This window comes from Choloepus didactylus, chromosome 14 (assembly GCF_015220235.1).
Source record: "Choloepus didactylus isolate mChoDid1 chromosome 14, mChoDid1.pri, whole genome shotgun sequence".
NCBI lineage: Eukaryota > Metazoa > Chordata > Mammalia > Pilosa > Megalonychidae > Choloepus > Choloepus didactylus.
In genome coordinates this window covers 76,018,538-76,033,930 of record NC_051320.1, presented here as the reverse complement: position 1 = coordinate 76,033,930, position 15,393 = coordinate 76,018,538, and the positions used below count along the sequence as shown (strand labels likewise).

General features: G+C 40.1%; 1 protein-coding gene across 1 annotated transcript in view; it reads right to left on the bottom strand.

Annotated features, from left to right (window-relative positions):
* Positions 1-10,208, bottom strand: part of DEPTOR (DEP domain containing MTOR interacting protein) — a 160,955-nt gene extending 150,747 nt beyond the window's left edge. Inside the window, exon 1 of the mRNA XM_037802794.1 lies at positions 9,930-10,208. Coding sequence (XP_037658722.1) covers positions 9,930-10,051 — 122 coding nt within the window. The 5' untranslated portion in view covers positions 10,052-10,208. The remainder of the gene's footprint in view (positions 1-9,929) is intronic.
* Positions 10,209-15,393: the final 5,185 nt, after the last annotated feature.

Genomic DNA, 15,393 nt, shown 5'->3' with positions numbered 1-15,393 from the left:
TGCCCCCACCCTTATCAAAGGTGGCTCCCACTTCCAACTTACAAAGATGGGAGGGGAAAAAGTGACAAAATTGATTGAAATACGTGACCTGAAAGACCTTTCCTGAGTTATGTAAGGAAAGAACATTTTGCAAGTTTCCCAGAAAGCCTGCATCTTAATTATTCCTTTAGCAGCTTTGCTTAAACAAAGAGATAACTTGGATACAGTTTCAGCCGGGACTGTCTCTGGGTGGAGGTGTTTCTTGGAAAGACATCAAAACCGACATGATACAAAAATCATTCTTTGCAACCTGAACCTGAGCCACTTGCCATTTCAGTCATATGTTTAGAGTTCTATTTTACTTCTATTACTGAACAAGTCCTAAAACACAGCAGCGTATCTTCCAAGTCAGGCGGTGGGGGTGGGGGAGGAAGCAAGCATAGGATGATGAGCAGGTGATCATCGTGGTGGGGAGGTTTACAAGGGAAAATTGCTTTGAAAGCAGGAGGGTCCAAAATGGATGCCAATGTCTCCTGACCTTTCCCAAGCTGAACATCCTCACTGCTTTTCTGGAGGTACTTTCCTCTTTTTCTTTGCATCCCTACCACCACCCCACCACCAGCTTTAAGTTACTTCTCTTAAAATTTTGCCTTAATCACATCACCCTGCCCAAATAACATTCACTGGCTTCTCATTATCAAGCCCAAATTACCTTTTGTGGGGGAGACACTGTGTTTCTCACCCCAAAACTCACAGCCCTTCTTTCCTCATAGTATAGCAGCCATGCAGTATGGATGGGGATGGCCCATCTCGATACCAAAAGGCAGTCCTGATCCATCCAAGGCAATCACCAACCTCCTTGCCACAATTTTGCAGATGGTTAGGCCTAAGACAACCAGTGAAGGACACTGCTCTACCTTCATGACTTGTGGGCCTGTGAATTAAGATAATCCAAAAAAGAGCAAAGTTCAATGCATTTGTTAATGGTTGAAGGCAGCCAGTCCTTCTCCAGTCTTCACTGCTGCTGGTGGCCATCATATGACGACAAAGGACTTTATGAAAAAAAAAGTGAATGCACAGAGAAGGGCAGAATCAAGAAAGCTTAAGCTAAAGAAACCTGGAACCCGGTTCAAACCTCACCACAAGTCTAAGCTACCTCTAAAGTCTAATGTTACCCAAGCCAAGAAATCCTCTCCATCTTTTAAACTACTTTATATATTACCATATAATTGCTATGCAATTATTTAAATGCATATACCTTTTTCCTGACCCTACCCCACTTACACTCTAAGTTCTCTGGATGCAAGGAGAATGGACGTGACTTCCTGATATTTTCCTGTTACTTCCACTGTTCTATGTACCTGGTAGAAACTCTGAAAGGCCTGGATTCAAAATCAAGGACCCACACTTACTACCTGCATGACCTTGGGCAAACTGCAAGTGCCTTAGATTCTTTAATTTTAAATGGTTAAAACAGACCTATTTTAAGGACTGTGGGAACCCCAGGCCCAGGGCATTCGCCAAGGGCCTTGAAGACTGCACAGAGCAGCTTGCATGACCTAGGACAGTTAAGGTTTGACCTATTCTCCTTGTAAAATCAGGTTCTAAATGTAATCTAACCCGAAACTACCTCCTCCCTGAGATTCCCTGAGACACTGTTATCTACAAGATAATCTATAAATCTCCCCTCCTCCCTGTTGATTACAATCAGTCCCTCCCTACATTGCCAGACCCCGGCTCCCATCTTATGTTCTCATACTCAAAAATGTCAAGCCCTTATAACCAGCTTATTCAGCCCCCACAAATTGCCGAGTATCTTCACGTTGAGCCCTGAACCCGCCGCCATTCAGAGCAGCTCCTGAATCCATTCAGAGAAGCTCCTGAATTCAGAGCAACATGACTTGACTTCCCACCCTGTCAGTAAGCCCCAAAATAAAGGCTCATGTCTCAGAACATGTCTGGTGCTTTCTTTAGTCCTTTGGCTACAAAAGTAAATGCATAGAACTGGACCTGATACTTTGCTGTCATTATTACTTAGTAAATGACTGAATTTTTCAACTATCCATCCATTCACAACTCACATATAAAAATATATACCTCCTCTGTAATGATTATCATCACCTCTAACTTTTTGTCTCACATTTCTCTGAAATTTTGTCTAAAGTACTGTACAAGTTTGGTATAGTACAAAGATCTTCTCACTGCAAGGAATGTTCTGTGAAAGTCACTTTCATTTATGGAAAAGTTAAGGAGTAAGAGATAAGTAGAACTTCAAAAAAATATTCAATGACAAAAGTGTCCAAGTTTGCCCCATTCTTCTTTTCTCCTGGGGAAGAGGAAAAGAATTAGGAATGAAACAGCAGTTCTATAATCCAAGACATTTGTGCTTCATTATACTCAATATATGTGCTTAGAAATAGTGTGCAAACCTTATCAGTATAAAGGAAATTGCAAAGCCAGGATCCTAAATAGAAATATGTCCTACATCTTTCTTTACTATGGGAAAAAAAAAACAATCCTTTTTAAATATATTTACTTTGTAAATTTGCATTTTCACCTACTGATTGTTCAAAGACCAGCACATAATTATTATATATCTCTACACTATCCTCCGCTTCCCCATCCTTCCTACTTTTTCTGTCCAGACACCACTCCCAGTGTATACCTCCAGAATTTCACAACTTGTTAGATGTTGGCCAAGCGTCACACATAACAAAATGCAGAGACTCAGCTAACCTTAGGGGCCATAGGACAGAAAGAAATGACTTTCTCTTAGTAAGACAATGGTCATCAGAAAGTGAGATTTGTTTCTCACACCTTAAATCATGGGCAGAGTAGCCACTGAGGGTTCTACTGAGCCCTGCCTGATCTGCCCACAAAGCACAAGTTTCAGTTCTCTGTAGCTGCAACTGGTTCACCACCCTGAGGAGACCCTCACAGAGCCAAATGATCTAAATAAGGCCAAGACCTCTCTGGGTGCTGGGCCAAGGCTTTTCTCAATAACTAGAACCTCTGGGTACATATCAGAGTCCAAATCAGTAGGTACAAGTATTCAGGGAAACAGTATCACCAGGATTAAACAAACAAACAGAACCACAAGTGGCAGTCTGAGGGTTGTAAATAGGAAGACTTGAGCCTTCTCTGCTGATACCAGCTGCTAACTCCCTCCTCCTCTGCAGCTGCCGTGGGCTTCCCCAGGCTGGAGGCTCTGGCATTTGTCCCCTATTGCCGCATCCTAGCAACAGCTGTTATCTGAAAACTGGGGCTGGGAAAGGATATCTTGTCTCACACTCCCGGGAGTGTTAAAAAAATTTTTTTTTAGGCTACAGAAAAATTGGCTCTTTATGCAGACATGAGCAAGTCAGTGCTCTGTCTCAACTCTTCGAGGATGGAACTAATTCCAGCCAGCACTGCTGAGCACGGTTCCAACTGTCCCTGTCACTGCCACCATAGGGGACAGCTGCTCGCAGGCAATTCAGCCAGACTGCCCCACTAAGCTCTCTCCCCCAACTCGTCCCCATGGTGGTTCCCCAAGTATCTACTGATTCATAAAAACAGTGACTGAGACAAGGTTCCAAATCTGTTTCAGGCTGATAAATTGCAGAGCAAGGATCTCAGATTTGGTATCTACCTCTCCTTGCAGATAATGAGAGGACCGTTTTAAAATGTGATTACTTACTGTGTAGAAAGAGGGGTGAACGATTGTTTCTTTTTGTCTTTTCCTCATCGCTAAACTCACAGAACCAAGCATTTAAGACATTGCCTTAGGGAGGGAAATGCAGCTCCTGATCAAAAAGAATACTAGATACAACAGGAGAGGAGAACCATCTTCCTCTACCTCACATGCTTTTCTTTTGAGGATTCTTTAACTTATTTTCACGTTTTTGATTTCCAAAGCTGATAGGAGACAGAAATGAAGTACTAGCATTGGTCTTTTAGAAAATATATCATTCCTAAGCAATTAACACTCATAAGGGTATAAAAATAATTGCACATTTATTAAGCACTTACTAGGCATCTTCCACTTGTCTGAGATTTTTTGCAAGGTACAGTATATTTTCATATGCTTTCTCTCCAAGTAGGAAAAGAGTCTTATTGAGGACTTAGTGTGTGCCCGACTGTGCTTGCATTCTTCACATCAAATTTATGAATCAGAAAACACATCCACAAAAAAAGGGTCTGTAGAAAAGCCTCTGATTCAAAGGCAGTGAAACACTCTACACTAGGCCCCTTTGCATTAAAGAATCTAGAGGTGGTGAATCGTCATTTCTTAGAGTCCATTGTTTGCTTGTTTTTGTTTGTTTTTTTCCTAAACAGGCAGTAATTTTCTGAATCCAGGATATCTTCTCTGCTTTTGAGGATAAAACTGTATCTCCTCTCTTTGGATCCCTAGATGTCATTGGTAGCTTCTGGGACACAGCTCCCCTCTTTTCCCTTTAGTTTTAATGTCTAAAATAGCTCAGCATTCAAGTTAATGGTCACTGGGTGGGGCTGTCCCCAGAGACAATCTCTAGGCCAACCTTAAAGTGCCCTAGGTTCTCACTTCAATATGAATTATCTCTCTTTTTTCCTATTCTGTATGCTTTAAATTCCATATCACACATTCATTTTATTGTAGTTGGTCTTTGATTCAACAGGCCGATTTCATGTTTAATCTGCATTCGGCATCAATATTTGCAAAGCAAATTCGGGAAAGCAACTCACTATTTTTTTTTTTAGCACTTTTTAATAAACAAGGCAATAGCAAGCATGAAAGAGTCTGTAAAGCCAGACTGTTACAGCAGAAAGGCAAATATGTCAATGTGAAAGAACCACAATTTCCTATTATTTAGCTAAACCCCATTGCCTAGTAAATTGCTTCTAGGGAATCAGCTTTAGTGATTGTTAAGACTGCTGTAATTAGCATATTTATCTAGGTAAATGAGCATAGCTGAAATGCTTGAAAAGTTTTCTCTTAATTAACCAGTCCTCATTACATTCTCAATTCTCCTCCCCACCCCACTCCCATCCTCACAGACAGGAAGAGTGAGCTGCAATTTATCTTCCCAATAAAATGATTACAAATTCAGAATGAGTGGAGTCCAGATTAAGTTTCTGAACCACATGGCAAGAAAGACTCAGTTTATTAGTAGGGAAAGTGATTATTCTGTCATGTGAAAATATAAACAATCCCAGGAACAAATTAGATTTTTTATCAGAATAGAAAAACCATTTGTCTACTTTTCTGTGTGCAAAAACTGTCATGCTAGAATGCAATATTCTCATATACATGATTGTGTTTTACATTTGTCTTATGATATTTTTTAACTTTTAAATCACTAGTGGGAATGCCATTCAGTGGCACTCTAGCATCTTATTTAAGACTGGGACTCACCTCTACCACTTTCTGGCTAACTTATTGCTAGTTAAACTGCTCCTCTTTTCCTCAGTTCCTTCCGTAAAATGAGGGTAATAGAGTATCTATTTCATAGGGTTATTGTAAAGACTAAAGACACTAATATATGTAAAGCAGTTAGAAGAGACCTTGGCAGGTAACAAGTCTATACAAATATTATTACTAACACTCCTATCATTACTACAGAAAGATTAGGGATAATATTGGGCTTCTTTATTTTTCAAATGCTCTATTACGAACATCTTTCTTCTTAAGTATTTCCAGGATTAGCCCATAGAAGAAACATGAAGTGGAATTTGGGAGTCATAATTGGAATGTCATAGCTATGACTACATGGACAATTTCAAGATAAAAGATTTATGTACAAAATATATGAGAAGAAAATACCTAACCATTTGAAAACTCATTGTATGAAACAACAACAAAAAGCATTATTCATATATGCTTACTTTTCTTTCAAATAAGGAATATTCTGAGAATATTTTCTTGGCCATGTGTGGTACCCATCTCTGTTTTATATCAAGAAAAACACTACAAAAATATATATGTAGAATATCAGTCCTACCTGGTGTGGTAATGTTGTATTACTGAATTAGTGATAAATATCATTGCATTCTTTCACCAATCAAAAAAAAAAGCAATTAAAAAGTTGTAATATTTTATCTTCCATCACTTTAATGTGTCATTCAAATGTATTTTTATAACAGTTTTATTGAGATATATTCATATACCATAAAACTTACCATTTAATATGTACATAAGTGGTTTTTAGTACATCCACAGAGTTGTGCAAACATCACCACATTTAGAACATTTTTATCACCCTGCCTGCCAAAACCCATACCCATTAGCAGTCACCCCCAACCCCCTTCCCCTACCCTCCAGCACTGGCTAATCTGCTTTTTGTCTCTATAGATTTGCCTATTCTGGACATTAAGTATTAATGGAATCATACAATATGTGGTCCTTTGTAATTGGCTTTTTTCACTTAGTACAATGTTTTGAAGGTTCATCCATGTTTTAGTCATGTACCAACACTTTAATTCCTTTTTATTTCTGAATAATAATATCCTATTGCATGGATATACCACATTTTGTTTATTCATTCATTAGTTGATGGACATTTGGGTTGTTTCCACTTTTGGGCTATTCTGAATGACACTCCTATGAACATTTATGCACAAATTTTTCTATGGACATATATTTTCATTGCTCTTGGGTATATACCTAGGGGCAGAATTGCTGGATCTTATGGTTACTCTTTGTTTAACTATTTGAGGAACTGCCAGACTGTTTTCCCAAGTGGCTGCACCATTTTAAATTCCCACCAGTATGAGGTCTCTGATTTTCCCACATCCTTACCAACACTTATTATCTGTCTTTTTTATTTTACCCATCCTAATTGGTGTGAAGTGGTATCCAAATGCATTTTTAAGATGCAATAATATGGGAATACACTGGAGAAGGAAATAAAATCTTTTATGGCAAAGGAAATGCTTGAAGAGAAGAATTAGGGAAAAGTACCCTGCAGTCAGGGTAGAAAAGGAAGCAGGAGGTGTTTTTTAGGTGTGTAACTCAATTTCTTGACCTCATGCAAGAAACTGCCCTTACAAAAATGTCAGGATTCTGGAGCCAGCCTCCAATTTTACATCTTGAGCTTACACCAATCATAACAACAACAAATCTTGGTTTATCTTGCAAATTTCCTTCACATGCTTCACCCCCATTTGATCCAATACCAAAAATCTTACGTGAAAGGATATAATTAATTCCATTCTGCAGGTAAGGATGCTAAAGCTCAGAGAGGTTAACAGACTTGCTCAAGGTAACATAGCTTAAAAAAATAAAAATTAAGAAAAGGAAAAACCTCACAGAGCTGAGCCAGGAAGACAAAATTTTTATTTCAAGTCCCAGGCCTTGGATTTCTCTTTCTTCCCTTCGCCTCATCTTTAATAAGACAGAAAGCAGTCATTATGAGATGGCAGAAGAGATCTGAGGGTACAAAGTAATCAGAAGCAGGAGGATGATCCATCACTAAGTCCCCACTATCAGACCGTGAGAGACTAGCCAGGGATGTAAGAAATATGCTGTGACAGTGACAGCAGTTATGGCCACGCTCCCATCCCTTTATGAAGGGTTCTTATAGTAATCAGGAAGCTGGAGCATATGGCCACTTAAATCCTTAAATTTGGAATATTTTATTCTCTGTACTAAAAAAGTAGTATATTGGATTACACATGATATTCATTCACATATTTATTGAGTAATTACTATGGGCTAAGTACAGTGCTAAGATGGTTGAGATATCAATAGCAGTGATTAAAATTTAACAAAGTAAAATTAAATGGCAAAAATTTACTGAGCCCTTTACAAGTAGCATCTCCTTTAATCGTCACAAAACTGCAAGAGAAGCGTCATTAGAATCCCCTTTCAATAGGAAAGGAAACTGAGGCACACAGAGGTTAAGTAAATTGCCCCAAGTCAGAGGACTAATAAATGGCTGAGACAGAATAAGACCCCAGGTAGCCTGGTTCCATATTCTGCACTCTTCACCACCACCCAATCCTTCCTGCCAGATCTTGCTCTGCTGGAAGCCACAAGTGGTGACTCACAGAGACAAATAATACTAATTAATTCCAGCAATCATTTATTGAATACCCACATGAAACCCAGGGCCAAATGCTCACAACAACTTCCATGAAGGACTTGTCTGCATTGCCATTTTACAGATGAGGAAACTGAGGATCAGAGAAGTGAACTAACTTGTTCAAAGTCACAGAGCTAAAATATCAGATGCTGACATGATGCTTACCGTACACCAGGCAACACTTACCGTCAATGCTAACTAATCTAATCCTCATAACAACACTACAAATAAGTCCCATTATTACCCATTATCTGTAGTTTACCTTATTCAAGGTCATACACTATGTGAAAGTGGCATAGCAGGGATTCAGTTTAGCTTAAAGTCCTCGTCAAAACCCCTTAAGACTGACTCTTGGCTATAAAGTGGCTAAACAGAAATTCAAACCCAGGTCTGTCCAACTTTGAGTGAGAGCAAGGCTCCTATCTTTTTATCCACATGCCAAGGAAGGCCCTCAAACCTGCACCAAAGTGGATGGGTGTTAGAGAAGAGGGGTATGCTAAGTGCTCTGGGGACCCCAAGGAAAGGGCATTTAAGTTTCACCTTGAATGATAGTGGCCGTTTGAAATTCAGTGTCTGTAAAGGAAATGAAAAATAAGTAACCCTATACCCATTTGCAGACTTTTAAGACAATATAATAAAGAAGAGTAAAGAAATTAAACTATTAAAAGGGAAGTGTTTCAGATTACATCAGAAAAGTTTTTTTTTTTAATAGAAAATACTCTTAATGAAGGAAAACAAGTTTTTATTCCCTTTAAAATTGACCATACTTTAAAAAAAAAAAAAGGCAACAAGGAATAACGGGGATACAATTTGCCTTTTGTAACTTTTAACTCCATTTACTGATTTACAATGTTTACTTCCTCAATCTAAATGCTGCAAGCAGGGTGGTTACCCAGCCTTTGGGACCTTTGCAAGATTCCCCGTCCTTCGGGTTCTAAAATACAGTATTTAGAAACCAGAATGAGTCGGGAGATTCAGACCGAGAACTAGAAGAAACAGGCGCGTGAGTCCTTCCTGTGCGGCCAGGGACCGGCGGGCAAATCGTGGCTCAAACGCTGCTGAACCAGACGGATTTTTTTTCCCCCTGCTAAACTGATTTATGACCACACGAGGAGCAGCCGCAGAACCGGGCAGATCATAAATACAATTCTCAAACATAAAGTCCGAGGAGAGACGGGAATGGCGAGGCGGGGTCTGGGGGTCACTGCCTGTTTCCCGGGCCTGTGGAGACCCGGCAAGTCCTCATTCTTGCAGCAGCGGGGGACCGCAGGACACCGCCGGCCAAATCGTGCGCGCTGGGGGAGTTGGTACAGCATCAGGCAGGACTACAAGGTGTCCCCACGCCCCCTCGCGGACTCTAATGATGATTAATGACGATGTGCCAATTAAATGACAGGTACGGTGTTTCAGAAATGTTCTAGGTTTAGCCCCCATAACAAACCTCCAGGCAAGGGATGGTGATCATCCCCATTTTACTGATGAAAAAACTGAGGCTCAGAGGAGTGGAGACTTGCCAGCATAAAGAAAAATCTAAGGGAAGGCGATCACTAGGCTGAGTCTTTTCGTCTAAGGAGTAAAGAGGCTGGGGGCTGGCCCTCACCAGTCCCTTCTTCCCTAGGCAGACCCGCGCGGGCTATCAGCGCAGAGGCCTGGCAGCGCCCAGGTGCCGGGGAAGAGCGAGAACACACCGCGCGCGGCAGCGAATCCGCCCGGCGCGGGGCTGCAGCAGCCGGGAAAGGCGCAGGGCTCGCCACCTGCGCGACGGCCGCGTGTCCGCCCGGCGCGGGGCCGCAGCAGCTGGGCAAGGGCGCAGGGCAGACCATTCCACGCGTCCGCAGTTGCCCCGGAGCCGCGCGCGAGTCGCGAGTCGCGAGCCACAGCGCGCGTGAGCTCTACCCCTCGCCTTACCGTAGCTGCTCCCCAGTGACCAGGACCTCAGCCATGCGCTCCAGTTCCCTTTGCTGCGCCCCGCCACTCCCGCTGGTGCTGCTGTCGCTGCCACCGCTGCCAGCGCTGCCGCCCTCCTCCATGGTCCGGGCCGCGCCGCTACCTCTGTCTTCGCTGTCCGCGGCGGGTTCGCGTGCTAAGATTAATCTGCCCTGACAGCGGCCTCCTGCGCCATCTTTGTTAGGGGCAGACCCGTTGCTCAGATGCGATTGGCTGGAGAGGGAATCCCTGTGGACTGACTGAGGCCCTAAGCTCGTTCAGCCTCTGGAGCTCCCGCAAGGGGGCGTGGCTGGAGCCCTGCGCGGACAGGGGGCGGGGCCGAGGGAGGAAAATATAAACATCTGGGCGGGACGGTGCTTCTGCGCTCTGCGTGTTGACAGAGCTCGAACTGCATGAGCGCTACGTGCCTTATCCACAAAGTTCATGCTGTAGGTCCTACAATTAGACCAAGAGATTGGTTACCAGACAAGTGCTAAGGTATTTTTTATTATTCTTTTCATGCCCCGAATTGTAGGGAGAGTAAAAATGATGACAATATAGCCTAATGGTGAACAAGGAAGGGTATGAATGTCACTTCAGGTCATAGAGAAATTGCGTATTCTTTTGGCTCAACCACTCTCACCAAAGAGAGTTACTTACCTTATGGTGTAATTAATAAAGAATGCAGACCTGAAAATCAGATGGACCTGAGATCCAGCTCCTCCCGTGTCATTATCTACCTAAATCTACTCCTCAGCCTCTTCCTTTTCAAAATAAAAGTGATTGTGGAAAAAAAAGTGATTGTGGTTACCACTTTCTGACATCTGCTGCATTATAGATACATTATAGATGCCTCAGATACGTTGTTACCTTGTTTAGTTCTCACAACAACCAATAAACTGGCTATTGTCCTTCATTTACATCTGTTGTCTTACAGAGGTGAGACAACGGGCACAAGGCAGGCAGGTAATAAGTGCAAGAAGTGAGAAACAAACCCAGGCCATTCTGGCTCCACGGTTGTGTTCTTAAAAGATAATCCCTTAAAATGAGAATATGATGACATTGTCTCCCTCACGGGGTTCAAATGAAGACCGTTGAAAGAACATTGACTGGTATCAAATAAACGCCATTTTTCTTTCCTATGGAGGGTGGTCAGAAGAAGGCAGAGAGTAATGCTGATGGCAGTGGTTGTTGCTGTATTAAAGGGATTATCTGTGCATTGACTTCTTATGCAGCTTGTTACAGTTTTTGCATGTATTCACTTCTGTGCATATTTACAAAAGATAATTGAGAAGCTATTTTTTGTTGACACTATCTTGAGAGACATAATTTCTCAATTGCAGATATGTAGCAGAAGTCTAGAGAATATGAATGAAAATGAGAGGGACACTGAAAACCAAATTCTTTGTACATTTTATAGCAAGTCTTCTGTCCAAGAGTATACCCACTTTCTTGTGGGTTTTATTTCATTGTTCTGGGTTTTGTTTTTGTTTTTAAAGAAAATCTCAGTAGCCTATTCCAATACTCTGCAAAACAGGCCTCAATGTCCAGTTATTAAAACAGGAATTATAATTCCTGTTTTATAGGTATGTTGTGTGATTTAAATGAAACAATATGTAAAGTTCCTCTTTATATAATATGTGCTCAATAGCTATCCTCTTTAATACCATTACTGCTTTTAATAATAAGAAGGAGGAGGTAGAGGAGGAAGAATTTAAATTAACTTCAAATTTGCAGCTATTTGCTAAACATTTATTCTTTGCTTTACATGGTGCTAAGCATTTTATTTCTAGAATTTAATTTATCCTCAGGACAACCCTGAGAGATAGGTATCATTGTTTTCAATTTACAAATGAGAAAGCTTAAACACAGAGATATGAAGTTATTTGCCTAAATTTCATATCTAGAAAGTTGATTAGGCAGCCCTTTGAACCCTAGTTCTGCAGATCCCCAAGACTATCTTCAAGGACATTCCAGAAAGAGAAAAACTGTCCAACTTCCTTGTGTGTCCAATAACAGTTACTGTATTAGGCAACACTTTCACCAAAAGAAAGTATCTAAATTTCTTAATTCTTAAAATAAACCATGGTGGAAGTGCATGTCAAAGGAGACATATTTCCAGACGACTGGCATTGTAAGAGCCTCACTCTGCCCAAAATCTAAAAATCATTTAACAGAAATAGACATGCCAGAGTTAATTAGATTAACAGCTGCCTGTTGCACATATATTCTAATCCTGTAGTTATTAGTAGGTAGAATATCAAGAGTTTACATGAGCTTTGTACTCAAACATGTACTTTCTACCCTGTTCATATCATTTACTAACTTTGCAATCTTATGCTAGTTACTTAACTTCTCTGGGCCTCAATGTCCTGTTATTAAAATAGGAATCATAATTCCTGTTTTATAGGTATGTTGTGTGATTTAAATGAAATAATATGTAAAGTTCCTCTTTATATAATATGTGCTCAATAGTTATTCTCTTTAATACCATTACTGCTTTTAATAATAAGAAGGAGGAGGTAGAGGAGGAAGAATTGGAGGACCAGAAAAAGAGGAAATTCTTGCCAAAATAGTTTCCATTATAAGTTTTTGTTGTTAGGCAAAATGCTTTTTCTAACTTTTTTTAATTATTAATTTTTTCAATTAATTTTAATTTTTAAAAATTATTAATAGGACTTCAAAATGAGGTATAACAGTGAATTTTTAAAATATAATTTTAAAACTGTAAGCAAGCAGGAAATTGTAAAGTAGACTTAAAACGGAAACTTCAAAGCTGGAAGCAGGCTATAATAGAAGCTCTCATTCACACGAAGAAACAATATGAAAATGTAAAGTCTGAAGCAGTATATACATGTAAACTCTGCACCCAGATTTGAATAAGCTTTCATCTATGGTCCCCAGACCTTCCAGGTGTGAATAAAGCCTTTTTATCTATCTCCCTACACCCCCCAGGGTCAGCTTTCACAGGTGTCACCTAGTTCCAAAAGGAAATAGGAAATAACTAAATTACTGAAATTCTCCAAACCTCTGTTACATGTTAACTAAAATGATTAACTTTCTTTGTCTCTAAGGTGTTTAGCCAGTTAATTACTTCAGGGAGATTGCCCCCAAACCTCCCAGATTTAGATAAGCCTTACAGTATATCACTCTTGTTGCATGTTCATTAGATGACTAACTCCCTTTGTCTCCAATGGGTACAAAAACCAACTGAAGAACCCTTGAGGGAGGCTGAGTTTGGAAAGCCTCCCCTGTCTTCCTGCTGGTGTAAATACATCCTCTTTTCCTCTTCAGCCTGGTTTTGGTGTGACTTCTATTGACCACTTGGAGCTACGAATCTGTATTTGGGAAGTGCTCCTTCTACAGAGGCAAGGAAAAATGCAAATCTGACCCCACTAAATCTCTCTTTAATTTAATGCTTTTAAGCTTTTTCAAAGTGCAAAATGAAAAAAAATTAAATTGTTCCACATTTCTGATCATCCTTTGTTCAAACAATACTGTTTTATCCAAATGCTCTACCTACATATTGTCAATTTTAACACTCTTGTGTTTGTCTTCTGGTTTTTCTTCCTGTAAAACCAGTCATGTTTTCATTTTAATTCAGTCTGCTTTCTTTAGCTGAAAAAATTAAAAATGCTATATTGCAAAATACTTTCTTTTTACCATATTGAAATAAATTAACCTATTAATCCATGTTTATTATATTAGCATGTTAACATATGTATAATTGTATACCTAAATGACCTTTTAAGATCCATTTCAGTAACAAAAGTGTATAAGTTTATGATAATTGACACCTTAACCTCTATATAAAGAAAAAAAATTAAGGTGAGAAAATACCCAATAAAACTATTCCAACAAGAGAGAGAGAGCATGATTTATTTTTTCTGCTTTAGAAGAAGAAGGTAACCTTTTCACGTAGATGTGAACAGGAAGTGGGAGAATTGCTTTGCTGTTGTTTTAATCTTTCTATTGACATATTGAGACACACCATGCTCCTCTGGGTTAAAGACAGACCTCCTTTCCTAATTTATGGAAAGATTAGTGAACCGCCTCCTAAGGACAACTGGTCCCAGAGTAAACTGTCATCTATGGATTCTAACTGAAGAGAGAAGGGCACTGACATGGCAATTATCTAGCATGAAGTTCTTGGAAGGCTGAGGAGACTCTAACAGAATTTGATTTGACCTCCTGGCTCCATTTGGGAAAATTCACTCAATGTGAGATTTTCTTCCAGTTTATCCCACTCACCCTCCTCCGTGCTTTAGGGCTGTTTTTTGTGTTCTTGGCCAGTGTTGTCTCAAATTTTCCTAGGAAGGACCAGTTATCAGTGTGTGTGTGTTTTCAATCCGTCAATGATTGATACTTTTGTAAAATACAATTGTGGTGGTTTGAAACTGTATGTACCCCAGGAAAGCAGGTTCTTAAATTTAATCCTTCCTGTGGGTGTACTTTAGTTAAGGATGGGTCTTTATCCTATTACTGGAGTTCTTTATAAGCAGAATAAGTTCATACACAAGAGAGAAAGCCACAGGAAGGCAAGAAGCTGAAACAGAACCCAGAAAAAGAACGAAGGAGGACCAGGAGATGCCATCATGTGCCTTGCCATATGAAAAAGAAACCAAGGATCACCAGTGGGCAGCCCCAGAATGCCACAGTCTTTGGGTTACTGGATCAAGACAGTGGATTATTTTGTCTGATGCTCTCAAATGCCAATTCCTGAGACATCGGCATTTCAAAGAGAGAAAGAGTTTATTGCTAGGCGTGAAGCAGAAGAACAGATGGCCTAGCCATCCAAAATCTGTCTCCCCCAATTGCAGTAATTCTGATAGTTTTATAGCATCAAGAGATGGGCAGGTTTTAGGATAATGAGTACAATGGCCCCAGATTATGTAATTAGAAGTGATCTAATTGTTTAGCACGCACAGATTGATTACATGCTTAGTCACAGAATGTATGTAAGAAAATGGCAGCCTTAATATGATGATGGGCTGAGTTTTAGTATTATAGTGAGGTACAGGTAACTTGCAGGTTAAAGTCTAAGCTACTGTGTGTGTCAGGTGGGCCCATTTTGGTTCGATCCAGCTTCGGTTATCGAGATAACTGTGGACTTGGAGTGGGTTAGTTCTGGGCTGACCCAAGGCCCTTCATTAATAATAATAAACATTAGGGGCTGACTTCAGTGGTCATAAAACTTTAAAGTCAAACAACTGGATAAATGGGTACAGGTGAAGATTAGTCACAAATTTTTTGCAATCACAAGAGTACAAGATGAAAGCTATACAATCATTATCAGAGATCAAGGCAGCTGGATTACAGTTCAGGTTTCAGATATTTCCCTCTATCTACTCTAGTATACCAGAAAGTAAAAAGGAACATCTATATAATGATTCAGAGATTGGCCGGTAGTTTTCCTTTTTTGTAACATCTTTGCCTGGTTTTGGTA